This window comes from Pholis gunnellus, assembly GCF_910591455.1.
Source record: "Pholis gunnellus genome assembly, chromosome: 20".
Classification (NCBI taxonomy): domain Eukaryota; kingdom Metazoa; phylum Chordata; class Actinopteri; order Perciformes; family Pholidae; genus Pholis; species Pholis gunnellus.
The window spans coordinates 17,030,774-17,052,516 of NC_136547.1; the positions used below are offsets into that span (position 1 = coordinate 17,030,774).

The 21,743-nt window shown below is 45.1% G+C and overlaps 2 protein-coding genes across 6 annotated transcripts in view; one reads left to right on the forward strand and one right to left on the reverse strand.

Moving 5' to 3' along the window:
- Positions 1 to 1,009: 1,009 nt before the first annotated feature.
- waca (WW domain containing adaptor with coiled-coil a) lies at positions 1,010 to 17,275 on the reverse strand. 4 transcript variants are annotated; one of them, XM_079181729.1, is made up of 13 exons: positions 17,071 to 17,275; positions 16,865 to 16,895; positions 15,841 to 16,033; positions 9,425 to 9,516; positions 7,852 to 7,967; positions 7,613 to 7,728; positions 4,188 to 4,436; positions 2,582 to 2,704; positions 2,304 to 2,452; positions 1,998 to 2,164; positions 1,450 to 1,654; positions 1,228 to 1,355; positions 1,010 to 1,118 (listed from the first exon to the last, which is right to left on the reverse strand). In XM_079181729.1, exons 1-13 carry the CDS (start codon positions 17,109 to 17,111, stop codon positions 1,049 to 1,051), a joined length of 1,680 nt encoding a protein of 559 aa, XP_079037855.1. In that variant the 5' UTR covers positions 17,112 to 17,275; the 3' UTR covers positions 1,010 to 1,048. The 4 variants fall into 4 exon arrangements, with proteins under 4 accessions (XP_079037855.1, XP_079037854.1, XP_079037853.1 ...); XM_079181728.1 differs by having other exon boundaries at positions 2,304 to 2,455; XM_079181727.1 differs by having other exon boundaries at positions 2,576 to 2,704.
- Positions 17,276 to 19,845: 2,570 nt separating this feature from the next.
- mpp7a (MAGUK p55 scaffold protein 7a) overlaps positions 19,846 to 21,743 on the forward strand; it is a 109,664-nt gene continuing 107,766 nt past the window's right edge. For both annotated transcript variants that reach the window (XM_079181648.1, XM_079181650.1), the window contains exon 1: positions 19,846 to 20,003. The gene's annotated coding sequence lies outside the window, so the exon portion shown is untranslated. The remainder of the gene's footprint in view (positions 20,004 to 21,743) is intronic.

The window sequence follows — 21,743 nt, forward strand, 5'->3', positions numbered from 1 at the left end:
GTTGGAACACTAAGAAAACACTACAAAGGAGGGTGTGAAGTGTTGATGCCTCAGGAGAAGGTGTGTGTGTGTGTGTGTGTGTGTGTGTGTGTGTGGGGGGGGCAGGGCTGAGGCCAGCAGGGGGGGGGAGGGTGTGTGTGGTCCAAAGCAGCACGCCATCACATCTCACGTTTTTTTTTTTTTTTTTTTAAATAGTTTTTGTTTTTTAAATCACTCACTCCACCACACCACACCACCAGGCACTGCTTTTTTGTTTTGTTTTTTCCTAGACTGGGACATGCACGGCCACCAGAAGCTGCAAGGAGATCACTGAACCGTTGCGAGCAGTCTTGATAGACCTGCAGGGGAGGTGGGGGGGTTTAACCGGGCCTGGGTACAGGTTACAGTTCACCCGGCTTACCGATATTTCATGAGGACAGAAGCTACGTCGTGAGTTCTGCTTTTTAATGCTCGGCTCGTGTGTGTGTGTGTGTGTGTGTGTGTGTGTATTAATTCATGGCTTTGGAACATCCTCCTCCGCTGACGTGCAGGGTCGCGCATGCTCAATGGTTCAATGATCCATGAATTGACAAAAGAAAAAGAAAGAAGAAGCTTTTAAGTCTGCAGACGAGTTAACGTGAAGGAGAGGCTAGCTAATGAATGTAGCCGCCTCGGCGTCGATTAGTTTGGATGTCAAAAGCTTTGATAGGCATGGCTTTCCATGGCTTCAATCTACAAAACGTATGTACAACATAGATAATAACATCTACAAGAAATCTACATTTTTTTTAATCCATCGCCGTGGGGTTCTTTACAAAACAGTCTTGTAAAGCCCCCCCCCCCCCCCCATCTTCGGGTCTCCCTCTTGGTTCTCACAGCCCAGCGGTCCGAAGCGGACCCGACTGCAGCAGCTCCTGCGCCTGTTAAGACTCCAGAGGAAACCGAACAACCGCTCTCCCTCCAGCTTCCACCTATGTGCAATGGCTCTTAAACCCCCCCCCCCCTCCCCCTTTTTAAACTCCCCCGCCCTCCCCCCAAAACTCTCGCTTCAACTCGCAACCACAAGTTCTCAGACCATGAAGGAATTCTGATTCTTCAACTTTTCAAGTTCTTTGATTTGCTGTCTCAGAAACAATATCCTGCGGGAGAGAAAAAGGAAACAATTATTATTTATTTTTACTTTACAAGCCAACAGGTGCGTCTCCCGTCTCCCCCCCCTCCCCCCGGGGACTAAAAACAGATTCTCACCTCTGCTCACGTAATGTCGCTTGTATTTCACAGACTCTGACCAAGGAGCGCAGGTTTTTGAGCTCGGTGCAGTTCTCAGACATACAGATGCTCCCCATGGTGTGAGCCTCTTCACGTAGTCTCGATGCCTTGATAATGCACACACACACACACACATTTGTTTTAAAAGGGTGTTGCTGGTAATAAGGTTAGAAATAAGGGGAACGCGTCGGTGGTACAAACCTGCTTCTCGGCGTGTTCGGCGGGCCAGCCCTGCACGTGTTTGATGAGATTCTCATCGAAGTGGGCGGCGAGGGTGGGGGTGAAGGAGCAGGAGGGCCGTGCTGCTGAGGCGGAGGGGGGAGCGGAGGCAGAGTGGGGGGCGTTGCTGCTGCTGGAGGAGGAGGAGGAGATGTGGTTGGGACCCGGGGAGGGACTCCTGTGACTGCTGCAATCGACACAAGTGGAGGAAGCGTGAGAGACGGAGCAGAAATATGAAAAACCCAACATCCCGTCTTCCAATGCTGTGATCACCTAATACAGGTCTCTTAACAGCCAACAGCAGGGAAATGATCAAGGCTCTCAGTACAGCTGACTGACTTTGAATCCATCAGCAACACTGAACTCTTCCTCTTCTAATTGAATATTTGTCAACAGCTGTGTGTGTGTCTGCCAGTACCAAAGCTAAGCACAGAGAAACATCCCATCAATGAACAGCAGATGGTGCCACAGCACCACACATTGAGGATAATCTACAGCCAGGAGCTCCCTTCTCGTGCGTCGGTACCTACCCGTGGCGCTGGAGGGTGCGCGGGGAGGCCGTGGTGGCGTCCTGACTGTGCTGCTTGTCGCTGGAGAGGGACTGTTGGGACGTGGGCGAGGGATGGGGATGGGGATGGGGATGGGAATGGGAATGGGGATGAGGATGGGAGGCCTGCTTCCCTGCTTCCCTGCTCACCTAGACAGTAAGACACACACCACACATCAAGACGGACTCTCTCCACGGGAATCAAGATACAAGCTTGTAGATAGCAAGGATAGAAATATTCTGTCTGGATATTCATCAGAGCCTCTTTCGTTCACTCGGCCGTTCTTACTTTCGTCTGCGAGATGACGGGCTGCGCGCTGAGGAGGGGTTTGTGGGGACCAGCGTTGGTCTGTGGTGTGCTGATCCTCGGGGACACGTAAGACCTGGGCGACGAGGCGTCCGATGTTAACGACATGGGCGAATGGTTCGACTGCTGAGCTGCTGGACGGACACACAAACAAAAAGAGATGAGACAATCTGAGGGATCGCCTTCATCATAAAGCATGGAACTCACAGGAAAGGCACACTCACAGACTATCTGCACACGGCGGCGGTACGGACCTTTACCTTGGTTGGAGAGCTGAGCGGCTTGAGAGAGGATAGTAGTGATGTTGAAAGCCGACGGTCCAGCGGTGAGGATCTTGTGGAGCATCGACTGTAATGACGCTTGTGTGACAGCAGCGGTGAGAACTAGGAGAGAGACAGACGCACAGTTGGCACACCTGCACGGACGGTATCGAGTCCTGCTGCTTGAACGGTTACTCCGCTGCCACGCGGTGAATTTGACAGAAATGTCTCCCACACAATGTTCAGTAGCGATGCCATTTCGCTTGAGCAGACTGGGGTGAAACAAGTTGAACCTCCATGGTTCCACTAGGGACACCGTTCTCTGACATTTGGATGGCATAGCCCGAGGGAAGCGTTATAATATATTTATAATATACAGTATATGCTGCACCCATTGTTTAATTTGTTGGGTTTTTTCATCTTCATTACATAAGTACTAATGGCATATGACAGATGACATTCATCAACAATCGCCGCCCACAGTCTGATGTTTTGTTGGTCATGCGTTCTTCTCGTGTTGCAAATGGGCTACAAATGCATTTCGTTGCGCATCCCTAAGTTACGTAATGAATCCTTGTGAACATTTATGACAATTATGCAACATTGATTGTGCACACCATGGGTTGGAAATGAGCATGTTACCATTTTTAGGTTTTGTTCACAGCCCACATCAGCTCACCTATGAGAGCCGGTATGTCGTCTTTGCTGATGTGCGTACAAATACCGGCAACCAGCACTGACCAAATCAACACAAACCATCTAGCCACACAGCGTTTTCATAGTGGAGCCGGAACTTCAGCTGCAGAGGTGTACTAATGCTCCTTGGGCTGGATAACAGAACTAAATCTCAGACAGTCTGGATGCACGAGGGCCCCCCCCCTTACAATGTCAGCCAAGTTTTCCCACTCAGTGTTGGCACAACACCGACTGTTGGGCCAGTCATTCATCGTGTACTCCAACAGAAGTGCTTGTCGGACGGCCAAACGGCATCTGAATCCCCACGTAACCCCGACACTGGGATTATTGGAAGGGACTGCGTCTGACTAGAGGGATTCATTTGTAGCCCCTCCCTCAGTAGCTGCCTTCTAGGACAGACCATCTGAACGTGTACGTTTTTGTCTCCATATTTACAACTGTTGTGTGTCGTCTCTCTCTGACTGTTTGGAACAAATCTGCACACTTTAGCCCTCCGACGTGGTTGTACAAATAAATCAAATTTCAAGAGTACACTGACCATGAGACATTCTCTGTTCAAGTCCTAGTACAATGGGGAAGTCAAGTTCGATAGGACTCAATAATGCTGGGCTCAAAACCCACAGGAAAGGACATTGACCACCGCAACTCCCATTGTCCTCACAGCGGTGTTGAAACGTTATAATTAAAAGGCTGAAAATCAATGCGTGCGTCCCTGTCGACTCTCTTGGAGGAAAGTTTATCATTTCACGTCAAAGCCTGCTGAGACACAGTGAAGTCAGAGCAGCAGCTGAGAGCAGTGCAGCGTGTAATTACAAAGCGTTGCCCTGTAACTAGTGCTCCTCGACACACGGCCACTGCAGCTAGCTCTACGCGGACGCGCAGTTGAACGTGTGTCCGCGTCGCCTCTTACCTTCGTTAATTTTCGCCATGTCCACGCTGGCGTTGTTGAGCTGCAGGGCGGTCTGAAGTGCTGGGAGAAGCTGGCGGAGCAGGGTGGGGTCCTGGAGGAGCGTGGGGGTGGGGGACTGCAGCACCGGGGACACGGGCACCGTGGAGGCCGACGAGCAGGGCGGCCCCGATGACTGGTTCAAGCTCCCCGAGCCGGAGGACGATGACTGGGAGGCGAGGGACGCTGCAGGCTTCTCCGCCGGGGCCGACTCTGCAGAGAGGAGTCACTCCGTCAACAAAAGACAGTCTCACAAAGCAACTCGACTAACAGACATCTGGCTCACCAACGAGCACTCTCAAGGGTTTATGGTCGGCACACATCAACCGCAGATTAATTGCAGTGAACAGATAATAAAGCAGCAGTGTGTTCACGTGAACGGAGCCGGTTAAAAGCATTTGACGGTGAAAGTCACGGCGAGTGGAGGAACTTCAGAAGCCCCCCCCCCGACGTCATTTAAGTCACATGTTTGGTTTCCCTGTTACTAATAATGACGGGATGAGGGTGGTGGACAAAGGCGTTAAAGAGAAAGACACGACAACGACAAAACATCGGGAATGTCCACACATATGAAGCGCCACCGTCAACAACAACAACAACAACAACAACAACAACAACAAATCAGTTAAAGCCATTACAACATCTATTGGAGTGTTTATTGCTGCAGACATGAGGCCACACTCAAAATCTGGTTAAAGTGCCTGAGCAACGCTACGGAATCCTCTCACGCACCCACTTCAGTATGAAGATCGTTCCTCTGTGACGAGGAAAAGACTGACAGCTCATCACGGCGGAGTGGAGACTCAAAGTCTGCAGACACGCCCCCTCTGAGAGTCACACAGACAATCCGACCCGTGACTCAAAAAACGCGGTATGATCCCAACCGGGAGGTTTGTGATCCGTTGCACCCTAACTTCTATAACATCCTGCAATCAGGAGTCTACGAGTCACACGAACTAGAAAACACGTTGGCGGAACAATATGAAAGTCATAAAAAAGATAAAACTGTGTGCAACCACATAACAAGAACAGGACAACGGCTGGGGAATCCAGTACACCAAACGAGTGTCCAGTTTACTTTTCCAGCGGCGTGCTTGATATGTGATAAATCCGTGGTGACGGATGACAAAATGTACTTCACAGCAGCCATGACCGAGGCCTTGAGGCTGCATTCAGACAGACTAGGACCTGCGTGAAATAACACACCCATCTCATTTATTGGAACTGGGTCAGCTCAGTGCCAACGCAGGGTCAACGCAGGGTCAACAACCCTGTGGGGTTATTTCTTTTTGCAATGCAACCTCATTTGGCCGAACGCTGCGTCATGAAAGCACACATTCCTGGTAACTTAACAGTTAACCTTGTGATCGTCCATGGAGAGATAAAAGAGTTGGCACCGCGACAGCTGTAATCCTGTCTGAATTACAAACAGTTATGAAGGGTTCTGGTGTCGGATAAGCCTTTAAAACACAATCTAGACTTCCTCGACCGGATTCGACCACCATGCGCTGCTGTAGCACACTCCTCTCTGGGCTAGGGCCGCACAAAACATCAGAGGAACGCTATTCACGAGTAAATATGAAACTTTTATTATCATTGTTACCACAATTTGATCTAAGAAGTTTAAGACTACAGACATGGGGCCTTTTTTTGGTTAAAAACATCTGTCAGCATCTTCCACTGAAGCATGTGCACATAGTTAAAACAGGACGTATTCACAACTAACAAGTTTAACAAAACTAGAACCAGAGAACAGAATCATTTAAAGAAGCACCTCAGGCATCAGCTGGTACAGTGTTTCTGCTAGAGCAATACAAAGGACACTGCTCTTTGTAATTCATCCAACAGTAAGTCCGTGGCACCTTGTGTTTAATAAACACACATTTGAAATTATGTAAAAACCTCCATGGAAACAGAGTCCCCCCCGTAAACAAACACTGTGGAGCTTCACGTCAGCTTCCGTTAAGTCTCTTCTTGACTACATCTAGACCCGGGGCAAGAAACTCTCCGTCCACCTCGTCTAATGTCGATTGCCGAAGAAACTACATCAATGTGTGGCTTTCTGTAGATAAAGGCTTTAACATGAAATATAGGCGAGGGCCAGAAACATTCCCTCAGACACGACAGGCCGATAAGATGACGCGTACGGGCATGTGAGGTGAAGTACCAACGAAGCAGGTGCCAAAACGCATACCGCGGAGGTGTCAGATCCCATTCCTTTAACAGTACTAATTGAATTACTCTTCTGTGTCGTCGTATGTCATCTTTCTGTGTATCAAACGCGTTCATTCATGAACACAATAGTGTTCAATTCTACTGAAGAGGAACTTGTTTTGGGAGTGGTGAACAGGCATCCAGAAACAGGTTATTCAATCTAATCATAGCTCAAGTAGCTGAGCAGGAGCGCCGCTGTGTAGTAAAAATACTCAACATTCTGCCTGTAATTGCCTCGTAGCGGCCTCGGAGGATTCTCGTCAGACGGCAACAGGAGACAGCGGTACCCGAGGGAATCTGGGATTTCAGGTGACTGCTGTGTGTGTATGTATGCCGCAAAACATGAACAACGTGAGCCGAGACCAGACTACTAGCACACCGGCTACTGTTGACAGCCAGTCAAAGCACACAGCGAGCTCTGGACCACGTGCACACTACGACTAGAATGCCGTCACTAGGCGTCCCATGCAGTCCTGCGTAAAAACGTAAACTGTACCGAAACAGAAACTGTTGTTGTGCTAGTTGGTGATGCAGTTTGCATGAGAAAAGGCAAAGACACTTCGCCTGGGAACCAGACGGACCAGAGAGCTCGTGTTTTATCTGCTCTGGCGGATGAATTCAATCCGCCTCCGCTTTGGACAGACTTCCAGCAACGAGAGACCCGACGGGCCGATAAAACTGTTAACAGACACACTGATACGCCATCTCTGCACGCTGTACACCGCTTAGATTTTTACATCACTCGTTTTGTTGCTCTCATTGGTTGTATGTCTAACCAATTGTGTTCAGAGGCATTTTGGTCTAGCCTCTAGCTACAAAAAAATGATGCTAATAGTTATCTTAACGAGAACAACAACAACAAGATATTTTACCGGCAGAAGATCCATTAGAATCTTTCCCCATTTTAGACGAAATCCTTTTTTAGTCACACTAACAACACCAACTGGCCAAGAAGGTAATGGCACAGCAGCACGTACAGTGCGTCGCTCAGCCATTTGTAGTCTCAGTCTTTTGGTAAGCAGTTCGTTAGCGTTCATCAGCCGTAGATCAGCCCAACAACGGTCATCATCGACTAACCAGTAACAGCAACGTGAGGCATTTCTAGGCTTTCAGGCACGACGATGGAGACCAAGATGGAAACACTAAATATAAAGACACGCCAATCGAACACTTACTTGCTCCGGTGAAGCCGGGGGCTGCCGATGCTTGCATGGCCTCCCTTCTGTAGTCTCTGTCTTTGGGGAAACTGTTGACAACCGCAGTCTTTGTTGCCTCTTTTTGCCTCTGCTCTCTGAGAGACACAAGATACGAGCGTGCATGCAAACAGATATCAGCCGTGTATCCAACCTTTACGTGACACTCATTCACAATAAAAAAAATTAAATGTGGGTCCAATAGAGAGGTTTGAGCTTACCTCTCCAACCACTCTTTGGGCTTCTCCCACTGGGACACCTCCGTCCTGCAGTTGTAGTAGTACTTCTTTCCAGACGAGCTGATGTGCTCTGACCAGTCGTCACCGGGTTCGTAAGGCTGAGAAGAGGAGCAGATCTTTAGGAACATGAGGCCAGACGGACGACAACAATTGTGTGCGAGTGTGCCGAGGGGAGGTGATGCAAGAGCTTGTAATGAAATGTGAAATGTACAAGAGCGAGCCACAGACGCGTCGGCAGCGCCGGGGCTGATCTCAGAGACGCTATGTGAAACAGTTGGGATTCATTATATTTGGGCATTTTGTGCTCGTTTTCTTGCATTCGGTTACCATTTTAAACTGTAATTCATTGTGTTGTTATATATTGTAATGCACAACATAGTAACGTTGCTTTATTTATCATTGTTTCACTGAATGGGTTTAAAGGCTGTGCAAAAATATCGATACAGTTTACTATCGCGATACATTTTTAACCGATAATACACATCCTGTTTTAAACAGATTCAAAATGTCCTTTAAACTGCCTTGAATCCCTGTGTGTGTCAAACTACCTCCTCCTCCGCTTCTGTAACGCTAGATTTCCTGTCACATGACCCGGCCAAAATCACAACATGGCCCCATACTGTAGAGCGGCGCTAAGTGATCCCGACTCGCCACACATGATGGATGTAGAGCCCTGGATTTAGAGGTCGATGAAACCTGTCAAAACATGCCGCCGCCGCCGCCGCTGCTGCTGCGGCCCCCCCCCCCCCCCCCCCGCAGAGAGAGCAGCCCTTATGTGCGACGTTAAGACGACTAGATCGCCGGGTCAAATGTCACGGTTTACGCCACGAGAGCCGTACAGGCAGCAACATCGCAGAGGAACTGAAGACTGAACCCGGAGCAATGGGACATAAAATGGGACCCAGCCATAGAGACTTTACTCAATGCACTTTATTTAGATTATATAAATAAATACATACTATATCATATTAAACTATCCAGATGGTATAGTAAAGCAAGTTGTATTTTCAGCTTGATTTATACATTTTTATAAAGAAGTATTATGTATCGTATTGCATATTTTTGCGATATGTCGTATCATGACACTTGTTTTGCGGTACGTATCGTATCGTGAGGTGCTTGCTAATTAATACACAGCCCCAATAAATGGGATTAATGGAGCAAATGAGGGTAAGAGGAGAAAGAAAATGATTTTATCGTGACTTTTGGCACAAGCATGTAAAGAACTAACATTAAAAGGACGGGAAACTAAATCAGCAAAAATCTTCCACAGTTTGGTTATTAGAGGAAATGAAAAGCTTGTTTTTCTGCCATTAAATGTTTGAATTAATCCCTGTGCCCAGTTTATTTCATAAAATATTATACATTTCCAAGATCTCATCATGGTTATCATAGTAGTGCTTTAATGTTTCCTGCCTTTACAGCAAGAGTACACAACAAAACCTGTTATCAAAGCCGTGAAACTACAGAACAGCATTCACTAGAATTCTCTTTAGTCCATCATCACCATCATCATCACCATCTAGCCCCGTGCTGAGGTAGAGGAAACACTTACTGTGTCTGAGGTCTTGCTGGGGTTAGAATGTGAGTTGGAGCTATGAAGGGAACTGTGGTTGTGAGAGTTTTCTTGTGGAGAATAACTGGTCCCTGCAACAAAAACACAAGAGGGAAAGACCCCGTCAGTAACAGACAACAACAACAACAACAACAGCCTGACTCAGGACAACAACACACACCAGCCTGAGCTCAGAAACACAGGTGTCAGACATTCAATGCCCAATAACTTAACCTTTAGTCGTATGCTCAGTAACATTAAATATTCCTGTTGGTAATAAGTGCAGAGAACACGATTACTAACTTTCTAATGGTGTATATATTTGGACAATCTAGTGCACGCACAATACACCGTTTGTAAATTGATGGAAATAATAAGGAGCTAAAGTTCACAAGCGCGAGAACCACCCGAGCGTTTTTTAGCTTGTACGCTGTTAGCTACACCACACTATGACGAGCGCTAACGACACACAGAAGCAGGTTCCTGGTCAGCTACAACAGACAAAGACGGTGCAGTGAATGCCTGATGAGTAGTTGAGCTACGATGTAAACAGTGGAAGAAAGAAAAAAGGGGAAGAGGATTCGAGCAGAAACATGTCGTCAACCGACGTCATCCGTCTGCACCGCTCACATGCAAAATCAATAAACAAGCGCCGGTCACAGCACTGGCACTTTTATGGATGGAAACCTCAACAGAGGAGGAGGATCGTAAAGTCGTAGCATTACGCTAGCCGGCCTGAGTACTCTGGTTAATTTAATGTGGTATTGGGATTTGGTGGTTTGTAGATGTGGGTAGTAGCTGCAGTCACATTGTGGGATTTGTAGTCATACATTTCTGGCACCGTCACCAAAGCTCTGAATCTGTTATCTGCAGAGTCTCACAATGACACGGCCACCATTTTGGACTGACAACAAAACATTTATTTATTCTATTTCTCCATATTTATGGAGATGTGCCACATTAATATAAATCTGGCAGCCTATTTGGAAAGGCAACAGAAGAGCATAGTGGTGCAGCATTTCTTGTTTATGGAAAACTCTGCAGTGTAGATGAACCAAGATCTATTTTCACAAGTCCATAAGTGTTACTGCATTACTTTAAATGATTCAGAGATCTGCGCCGGTACTACGCTGTCCTTCCTGGCGTTTCTGATCTGAAAACACCGCCAATGACGAGGTTTCTTTACATGCAGCAGACGGTTATGAAGGATGCAAGAACAGGACCGGCATCAACCTGTGGCGCAAACCAAAAGAGCAAAATCTACACATTTTACCTGCAGCTGGGCAATGAAAAAAAACATAAAGCAGATGAAAAATAGGCATATTTTTCACAGTTTGAAGCTAGACAGGCCTGACCCAAAGTCAGTGCTTAGCCAGTGCTGCACTCTGGGTATGTTTCAGACTGACCTTTGATATCGTCGTCTGCTGGTTCAACAGGTGAAGTACACGCTATGCGGTTACATCTTGTTCCTCTTTAAACACTAACCCACCACAGAATGCCAGGGTCACACATTACTGGGTGTTGAGTATTTGAACTTCAGAAAAGCGTTCAAAGAGAGGCTGTTCAAGTCACGTCCACAACTGATCCACAATCCACCTCTTTCCGTCCAGTCCGTTGTATCAACACAGGGTTCACCTCAGTAAATTGGTTTAGGGAGGTGCTAAGTACTGCTTAAAATACCGGAGATCCTTGTTAGGGTTCTACCTCGAACTAGAACCCTTCTAATGTGTGCCGGTTTGTTGTTATTGTGATTTGTTGTCTGCCGCTTCGGCTCAAATTCCTTTGAGCTGGAATGAGGTAGAAACATGACACTTGGACTAATAACTGGAAATTATGCTTCTGGAGGAGGTATTACCTCATGGTGGCGTTGTTAATAACCCACAAAAATGGCAACGCCCCAAGCTTTAACAAAAGCGTAAGATCTTATGTTTGTATTTTTTTGGATATTGACCAATGAATTTAAAAATGGCATCAAAAGGACGAGGCTCAGCACAAAACTTGACAAAAGTGAACAAGCTTTGGGCCAATCCTCACAAAACTTGCAGGACACGTCAACTAGAGTATCTGAAACACACCCTGAACGTCTCATACCAATCAACCACTCGGTGTCCACAAACTGAAAACAGTGCCCTCACGCAACAAGTCCGATTGAGTTAACACTTGATACACACGTCCAGCTAATGTGCTCTACAGAACCGTCACTCTGACCTCATAGCTCCAAGCACTACACACGAGGACGAAGGTTCTGTTTGTTTACATTATGATGCGTTCAGGCTCTGTTCAGTGATAATGAGTATTGGGCAAAGGTAAATTATAACGTTATGAGTCCACATGTAATCTCATAAAATGTAGTGTTGGTGAGAAACTGGTGAATAAATACAGATGTTTGAAGATGTTTTCACGACAACAGAAACTACATTATAGATGAACTATAACCTGTTAACACGAGCTCTAAGCAGCTTATAATACGTCATTAAAGCTACAAATACAATATTTGTTTTAATCAATGAAAATACAATCTTTTATTTCATGACTAGGGCTGCCCCCCCCCCGATACCCGGTTCTAGACCAGAACCGATAAGACAGTAAATACCCGGAGTATCGATAAGGTCCGGAGTTAACGGCTCTGCTATCGGTACTTTAGAAGTTACTGAGTGAGATCTCAGAGGAACAAAACTCCACTCTGTCTCCGGATCAGTACAGCGTGAGACACACGTCATGGCAGAGAGAACAAAACGATGGAAAGCTCGGCTACAGTGTACGCCAGCACATGCTAATAACTGTTGTGTCAAATGCAATAAAACCCTCACAAGTAAGGGAGGAAACACCAGCAGTTTATCACAACAAGCAGAACATCAATCTGCAGAAATGATCAGTTTTCTTCTGCTTGTGGAGCAGCCGTCTGTCCTCTGAAGGCAACGTTAGCGATGCAGAGTTTGAGCATAAAAGGAGGATAATAAATGAAAGCTATTTACTCGGCTAATTGTTTGGCTCGCGACGTGTAAAGATTTGGGAACTTTTTGTAGATTGTCGGGCTGAGGTTGCATCCCACAATCAAAAAGAGCCAATAAGAGTATCGATAAGGAACCGATAAGCAGTAAGATAATAGTAATAGTATTGAGTAATAGCATGATATCCCTATAAATGACTATAACAAAGTAAAACCTTTAGAATTGTTTATGGTTTACACAGACTTCAGAGCGGTTGAAATTATTTTTGGGACGGTGGAAAATAAAATAAAAACAAACAACAACATGGTTCATCAATGATCAGCAATTAGTATCAGCGGCAAAAATAAATATGATCACAGATCTCTAGAGGTTATATTTGCTCCCTTTCTTCCTTTTGTGCTGAACCGCGAGCTTTATGATCCTGTTGCACCTCTAAATCGACAGCCGATCGATCGGCGCACCTCTACGGCCCTCTCTGGCATCATGCCACCGTTTCGACGTCACCATGGCTGCAGCAGAATCATGAAGAAAACATGATCCACCCCCATCAGTAAAGAACACAGACGGTATTTTGCATGTGCAAATTACAAGAGATGGTTCGTAAAAGAATAAACATTCCCCAGTTGTTCCTTTAAGCCAACAACCTATAGAGAACTCTCACCTGTAGCTGACATTACAACACACCATTTAATGAGCTTTCATGGTTTGGCTTTCCTAACGGCTTTCCACTCATCCCTGATCCCCCCCCCACCCCCGGCTCAGTATGCACAGAGTTGACAACAGGAAACTGAGCTCTAAAGGGCAGCGCACATTGGCAACGCATGACGTGCGTCAAAAGGACCCACATCCATTGTTTCTCATGTAAGCCTCCCCCACACACACACACACACACACACAGCATCTTGATGCACGTCAACGCATCATAAGACACCACCGTCCCATTTACCTCAGTCAATACATGTCCATCCTCGAGAGAAGCAGCCATGTTTTTCTCATTTGCTCTACTGATCAGCACACGACAGCTAGCTTACTGCTACCGTCTGTATGTTATTTCTGGCGTGTGCCTAATGCGGTTGCAGTGAGAGGGATTTCCCTCTCACCGCCCAACGTAGTAGTTTCCCCCGCTGCACAAAGGCGCTTACGCTCAACGAGCTGTTCGTCGCGTTATTCTCCGAAACGCCAGACGGCGTACAAACAAAATGTGCTGCGGAGAGGCAGGACGAAGACGAGTGTAACCAGCAAAAAAACTGAATAAACCGACGTCCACTGTGACGAGGAGGGATAGTAACCAACTGTCAACTCATTTCTCATATTTTATGGACTACTTCATCGCTTTTATGAAAGCCCTGGAGAGAAAGAAGTTGAGGATTAAATGAATTACAACGAAAGTAACTTTGATTATCATGTAAACAATTAGATTCGCTGCAAGAAATATACACTCAGAAATGTAGATTTTCTGAAGATCTCCGGTTTCCAACGCAATTAAAAAAAGGCCTTCTTCGAGTCATCAGTGTGTATTTGTGACAGTCACGTCTGAAACGCTCTGATCGTGCACGCTGCGAGCGCATATTTACAGAAGTTCAGAGGTGCAAAACCAAACGTCGCGACCACTGTGATGATGTCATTTTCTGTTGCATGCACCTCGCTACAGCGAGTATAAACTAGGCTCCAGCCTGTCCCGGGCTCTGGCTCGGTAAGGACCACGGTGGTGATTCAATACCATTAAACAAACCATAGCAAAGCCCTTTGAAAAGTGTTATTCTGTTTAGACGTCAAACATATGCAAGTATGCTCACTAGTTGGTTACTAAAGACCGGTTTATTGTTTGGTGCTGGGCAGCTAGTGTACATCATTGGGTTTATCAGAACAGCTGCAAACAAGGCCGATGACAGCGGCGACACTCGACCGTAACAGCTCAGTTGTGGGCCAGAAAACCGAAAATGACGAACCGGAAGATGCTAAAATGCTCCGCCGTGCTTGATGATTGTTTGTTCTCCACTACAAGCGACATAACAGACGGACATTTGACCTGTTGTGCGTATAAAAGTATTAATTTAATACCCAGGTCCTTTCAAAAGCTTTGAAAACTACCAGTTTCTAATAATATGCGGATGCTGGTCTGGATCAGGGACTCGTCTGTAGTCATCTGTGACTAAACTCAACTTTGAATTCCGATATTAAATCTTGGTAGAGGATACATTTTTTTCTTTCATGTAATATATAAAACCTGAAAAGGGCAGTGGTCCAATGTAGTCAGTGTGCGTTTTGCTACATACATAAATTGAGTTTAAGACCAATTTGCTAGTTTGATCACGATACATTAAAACCCAAATTTTATTTGATCAATACTTCTGTGTCATGACGACCTGACCTGCAGTGGGATGACAAGTCAGGCAGGTATTAGAAACCTAGTTTGATGCCGTCTAAGCCCCCAAAAAACTGTTTGATATAATAATAATAATAATAATAGATGACTGAAATAATGAAAGCTCTTTCTTTGCTATTGTTTTTTAACAGCCTATGACATTAGTCTTAAGACACCAGTCAATCTCAAACTAAAAGGCAACACCGTGTCTCGTAAAATCCGTACAAACATCCCTGAATGTTTGTTTGTGTTCCTCAGGCTCATATTTTCAACTCTTGATCTACAGTTCAATATTAGCCCGACGCTTGTTTCACCGCTGTATCACGGCTGCACACAACGTTGTGTGTAGCAGCTCAACCCAAATGCCCCGCACCACAACAAGGCTTCGCACAGACACCAGAATTACACCGCACGCATGGATCACACTGCCTGTCCGACATTTAATCAAATAGTGAGAAACGGAGGAAGGTTCTGTATCCTTATGTTTATGTTATCTTGGAAAGAAATTAAAAAAAACACAACGATGCAATAAGATTTGAAACTGTCCCCCTTATATAAGTCTCCACTTTGCATCACTCAAACCTTAAAATAAGTACTTCTGACACCGTCAGTGAAACCGTATATGATCCCTAAACAAGACGAAAAGACACCTATTACAAGATGTTTCCTTCAAAAGCCTGGATGCTTTCCCAGTGTGTGGCGTTAATATTCACCTCGATGCAGTAGATTCAAACGCATGAACAAAACATCTAGTTTTGCGGTGGTTTCGGTTACAGAAATCACAAATCAACAGCAGATGGGTCGACTGTTTAAGATAAAGGGCTTCTTGATCAAAATTGAAATTTGGTCGGCTGCTCCAGAACTTCATCTACGTTACGCTTGATCGATCCCAAACTACAACAGCTGGAATACCGACTACTTCAAAACATAAATGAGCACCAAGCAGGCTGTGCCGACGTCTGAAGTTAAAAACAACAACAAATAAATCTCACAGCTGCAGAATTTCAGTGTTGCGCGACATTTAAATGTGGCCGTTATAAGTGAGCTATTTCGTTTGCCATCTGAACCCAGTTTGGGTCCCAACGAGCACCGTGTCTCACCTCCGTCCCGGTCTCTGGCCCGGTGTGTGTGGACAGCCTTTGCTCTGCTGTGCCCTGTGCTGTCGATGTGCTTGTTTTCAGGGCTGTCAGACCTCCTGAGCATCTTGCAGGGAGGAGTGACATCGGACGAGTCTCGCATCTTCTCATGCCGGTGGTCCCCTCCCGGATGGCTCTTGGACGAGTATTTGAGCGCCTGTAGACACAAATCAAACACCTCACTGCAACCTAGCGTCTTGTGGCGTACAACCAATTTCATCCTTTCATCGCCATCACGAGGTCTCTCTAACCGGTGTCACGTTCTCGTTTAACACCATGTTTGGCTGTTCAGAGCACTTATGCATCAAAGTTTTAATGTGTAGGTTATTAAATTTGAACAGCTGATTATTTATGATTAGAAAGCAACAGATTTATCTGTCAATCCTTTAATCGTGCTACACCAATAAATAGTGATTCTATTGTAGCTGTAGCCGTTTCTCACTTGGTAGAAACGTAGTTATGTACACTGACACATTATTAATTACTGATAATTAGGCAAACAGAACATTTTGTAAGACAACCAAGTGTTCGCCTTTTGTCACTGCGTACCGACCATATTTTGAGTTTAATCGTGTGTACGTTGTTTTGTAGGATACATTTAGAGCACTTTGATGTTTGCAGAGCTTAGCTAGCTGTATCCTTAAAATGACAGATTGCGGTCAGGCCCTAATCGGACTGGCTAGCGAGCGAGCTAATAGTAACAAGCTATCATTAGCTTGAGCTGCACCGAAACTCGCTCGTACCTTTTACAAAAACAGCTGAATTCGACGAATACATTCAGGCCGTGTTGTCTTTACCCGACAATGTCCACGCTAGGGAGTCTTTGCAGCGTTCAAACGGCAATTTCTAACAAAACCATTTACTTTTCACGCTATTTTCCGCACTGACGTGGGGCCTGTTGTGCTCCCCAGAAGCCTGAGCTAGAGTGTCCATCTTAATCTTATTTGCTGCTAGCAGGCTAGCTGGGCTACAGTTGGCTAACAAGTACCTGATAGGGCTGAGAATCTCTTCGGTCGCACCTGCAAATGTAAAGAAAAACAGTCGTGAACGTGAAGCTTCAAATGTCAAAGTGTTGAGAAATTGTTGAAAGCGCTGCAACAGTTTCAAGCCCACTTATTTTGGTTTCAGTAAAAAAATGGCGGATTGTCAAAGCGTAGGAAAATCTGAATAAGTAACGTCAAAAAAGATGTTTACCCATCGCCGAGTCTCGGTTGTTTCCTTGCATACATTACCATCAATGCCGTGTTGGTGTGTTTGGAGTGGGATGTGAAAGATTGATGACGGTACTATGTTTTTCTGGTTGATTCAGTGACCTAAAATCGTCAATTATTTCAACTTAGCTTGTGGGTATTTTTCACTGCTATCGGCAGCACTGGTCGAAAGAGCGCCCTCACTCAGTCCATCTCCCACTCAGACACACAGCCTCTATCGGCTCACAAAACGTACCAGTGGAGCTGCGCGTTGGGTTGCCAGATATTAGACATTCACCAGTATGGGAAAGCCTTTATAAGTCAATTGTACCTTAGAAAAGTGTCACGTAATCATATTATCAAGACACCAACATGGGGTGCGGTTGCATCTTGGTTTAGATATGGGTACGTATTTTGATTTACAGTCAGCTACAACTATTATTTTTAATAGAATCTTAGCACTGCTGCTAAAAACACAATAAAAACATTGAAAGAATGAAGTATCAAAATCCTCTCGTGTCAGTATCAGATGTCATGATTATGACCTTTCCCAATATAATTAAAAGAAATCGAGTATTTAGTAAATATCCACCAAATAGATGGACAAATGGGGGTATTGTACAAACCTGGCAACCTGACTGCAACCCCCATTCTCCACCTCCCCCTTCCGATGGCAACATCCGGGACACACACTGGCTGGAGCGGAGCAGTCTCAAAAACTTGTAAAACCTTTTAATTTCTAACGTTTTGTTGGATGAATTGTGATTTTATTCCCACAGTTGCATTTCTAAATGTTCGAATAAAAGTCCCACGGAGCCAAATTGTCAATCAAGGTCTGTAGATATAAAGTTGTAAAAGCCTTTAAAGACATTAAAGGCCTGCAGAAGGCACTGACTTGTTCTCTCCTGACATCTAGTGGTTTTAATGTGACATCGCAAGCAACAAAATAATGTATTTTAATTGGAGTATTCAATGTCTTTAGCTTTGATTAAAAAAAGGTTCTGCACATGCCATTTGACATAAATAATACTATATAGAGGGATACAAATATACCGTAAATAGATATAAGAGACATACAAATATAATCATTACAGAGGGCCACAAATTAGTCCCTCGGGAAGCATCCTTCGAGTACAATGGTACATTTGCAAGTCAACGCGCAGGCCTTTGTAATGAAACAGTGCATGTGCATGCAGAGCAGTCTCTTCACATGTTGCGGCTGTGACCAGGTTGTATTGATGGTCCAGAGTGAGTATCTGTCAGAACAGGGCTGCTGGGCTCCATTGTTCCCAGACAATGTGCCCCACATCATATCCCAGGCTGAGGACAAAAGAAGCTGCGGTTCAGCGTTTTGGCACACAGCACACTTTAATGTGAGGACACAAAAGGGGGTGCTTCTATTGTTGGTACATTTCTGGTACTTGTTCACACACACACACACACACACACACACACACAAACAGACAGACAGACGGACACACACGCAGAGTGCCTCTAATAAAAACAGACTTTATGACTGTGAGATTTCTCAGGACCAGTTTCATGATCAATTTCAAGTTTTTAATGCTTTGCTGCCCCCTCCTGTAGGCCACTGTGCTTAACATAAATACGACAAAAATGAAATATGAGGTATTACATATAGTGCAGATGTTAGATGTGGTGCAAATATTAAAAGGATGCAGAGGAATGGTGGAGGTAAATGTCAACAACAGCAGAGGTGTACTCGTTCAGTGCTCAGAGGGATCACACCCACTTGACCGTGACTGAAGATACACTGATCTAACATCAGCCATATTTAGACACATTTTATTTGTTTCTTTTTGTTGTTGTAGAAGAATCAACTCACATTCCAGAAGTGCCTTTTCTGGCCTTTGACTACTTGTTGCGTTGTGTTTTAGGATGACCTGTAGGGGGAGGTATCAAACAACATTTCTCTGTATCTCAGCAAAAGCAGCAAAACCCAGGTGATAACCAGGTGCAATAGCTGACCAATAAACAAAAAAGATAAGATGATAGAAGTTCACTTTATTCAGATGATAAAAAAATGGATTAAATATTGTTTCTCTCAGGACCAGGGTGTAGAAACTGACAACACATCAAAACAAAACATTATATTATAAACAATGCAATATATTCTCAGTCTCTCTATATACAAGGCTACAGCTTGATAGATAGTCCAACATATGTGCGAGTGAAATTATAACTTGTGTTTAAAATGAGGGGCTATCTGGTATAAAATTGATCAATTGTGTTAATTTGGCACTTGTTGCAATAGACTGGCATTATTTGTAAAGATATAATTTTAAATCTTTCAGGATTAAATAGCAATTCACAATCGTCACTTTTTGTTTGTAAATTGCAGCTTCTTATGAATATGTATACATCTATAAACACTATATCTGAAAGAATGATGCTGTCCGATCGGGATTGTTTTGCTTTCTCTTCTCGGTGGCGAAGCGAATTTACGAGGGAGGCGTTAGCTGTTGATTGACAGCACCTCGAGCCAATAGATACAGAGAAGCGAACTATTGACCACGCCCTTACAGAATACTGACCAATGAAAGAACAGATTGGGCGGCCTCTGTGGTAAAAGCCTATGGTGAATGCCCTGTACGGCGCAGATCTCAGACCAGTTTGTGTTGTCACCCACCGAACCGTTAACGTCTTGTCTAAATAAACAAACCGTTTCCAAATCAGCGCCTTGACGGACCACTTTATCCGTCTTGGAGAGAGGCACGGCCGAGGCGGAACATTTTTGAAAGGTTGTGTTCAGCAGAAAGAGACCGAAAGCGGTGATGAGTTAAGGAGATTTAAAAAAGGAACAAATCGCGCTTTAAAGTGGAGAATACAACAACAATAGAAGTTTGGTTCTCGAAGGAAACACTGGAGTACATTGTGACCAGCAAGGAACCATTCAACTCCGACCCCCGATGCAAAGTGAGTAACGTTACCAGCACATTGTATCTTGCTAAAACAACTTCAAATGTGTCGAGCGAATGAAAACAGAAAGTCAGTGGGGATTATCGTAGTGAAACAGTGGGAAATACCGCCATGGCTTCATGTGGAATGCGGCGGATAGAGCTTTAATACGAGCACTCATCTAATGACAGAGCAGGATTACTAGACGTGGTGTGTGTGGGACTAAAGAAGTAACGTGAGGTTAACCTAGCAGCGAACCCAAAAGTTAGCTCGGTGCGTGATATTAAAGTAACTCTGGGAGCCTCGCCATGCTGTTCTACTTAACAGAAAACCGAACCTTTCGCTCCCTCTGCGAATTTATGCACACCCGTAAAATGAGCACTTTTTCATTTATTTAACTTTTTAGTGCCATTCGTTTCAATGGACTTTCACCTGACGTATTGTGCAATGTGCCCGCGAGACAGTGAATGTAGCTTTAGCGCATGGGGCTAACGTAAAGTGTTTTATAGTGACACGCTGTTATAGTAATAACAGTAATAAGTACAGAAGCTGCAGTATTACCGCACAGCTTAGTATAGAAGTAGTAGTAGAAAAAAAAGACAGTCAAGGGTTTGGCAAAAATTGTCACAACCCAAAACCAAAAGTTGCTCACGTCACTCAACTCTCAAACTTCCACAAAAACGCACCCGCACACGACTTCCTCCTCCACCAGGAAGTACAGGGTGCCATGTACTATGGCCATTGAGGGGGAGGGACGTATAGAGCGCCCTTGTGCCTCGCGACGTCAAGTGTGGTGACACGGAGCTCGCGCCACTGGCTGACAGCGCCAAGCCTCGGAGCTGGCAGCCCACCGAGAGACTCAGCACTTGGCCGGCTTCCATCATCCTATCCCAACTCAGCCGTGTGTTTTGCATACTTAGATTTGTGTATGATAATGATAGGGGGCACGCCATGTGTTTCTGTCTTACACCCACTCTTTATACCCCTGTGTATCTTTACTCTGACACGTAAGTGCCAAATAAAAGCCGTGATATCTTCTTTGATGTGGTTTAAAAAAAAAAAAATCAGAGAGGGACCCAAGATGTCAGTATCAATTTCTTGAAACTGCCATTAATTTGCATTGAGTCATTTGTTCCCCTTAGACGGAGCCTGCATTCTTCTGCGATGCACACACATGGTCGTCATTCAGGCAAAAGTGCAGCGTTCGATGTTTTAGACGCTGGAAAAACAAAAAGTTCACTCGGGTGTTAAACCGCTTGTGGAACGAAGGTTGGAGGAGCATCTTCACAGCTGAAATCAATGAACCAAAAGGCTGCCACTTGGCGTATTGCTTCCAAAACATCCCATTGAGATCTGCGTCTAAAATTGTATCTTTATTAATTTGTCACCTCGCTTATTGCCTGCCAGGTACAACGTCTGCGTCATGTCCCATCATTCATTCCCGTTGTCTCTTGTCGGTCTCTCCGTCAAAAAGACAGTGACAATGACCTTCCTTCGCTTGTTATTTGAATGCCACTGAGGGGACTCTCTAGGGAGATGACATCTCTTTGTGTAAACTCCGAAGCCTCCGTGGCTTGTTTGCAGTTTGGGCCGGCTCCTCGTGCTCTCACTGGGAGTAACCTCGTTCTTCTTTTTTAGTAGACTGTGGGAGCCCTTTAGTCTGGGGGGGGGGGGGGGACTCTCCCAGGAGACTTTGATTATAAGTATTTCAGTCCAGTTTATTACTCTGGCTTGTATTGTTTATGAGGTCAACAGCTT

Excerpts from the sequence above, each read along its gene's own strand:
- waca (XM_079181726.1), bottom strand. The coding sequence starts at position 17,111 with ATGGTAATGTATGCAAGGAAACAACCGAGACTCGGCGATGG. Across the intron at positions 16,896-17,070 it reads CAACCGAGACTCGGCGATGG|GTGCGACCGAAGAGATTCTC; the intron begins GTAAACATCTTT and ends TTACATTTGCAG. Across the intron at positions 16,034-16,864 it reads GAGATTCTCAGCCCTATCAG|GCGCTCAAATACTCGTCCAA; the intron begins GTACTTGTTAGC and ends TTGTGTCTACAG.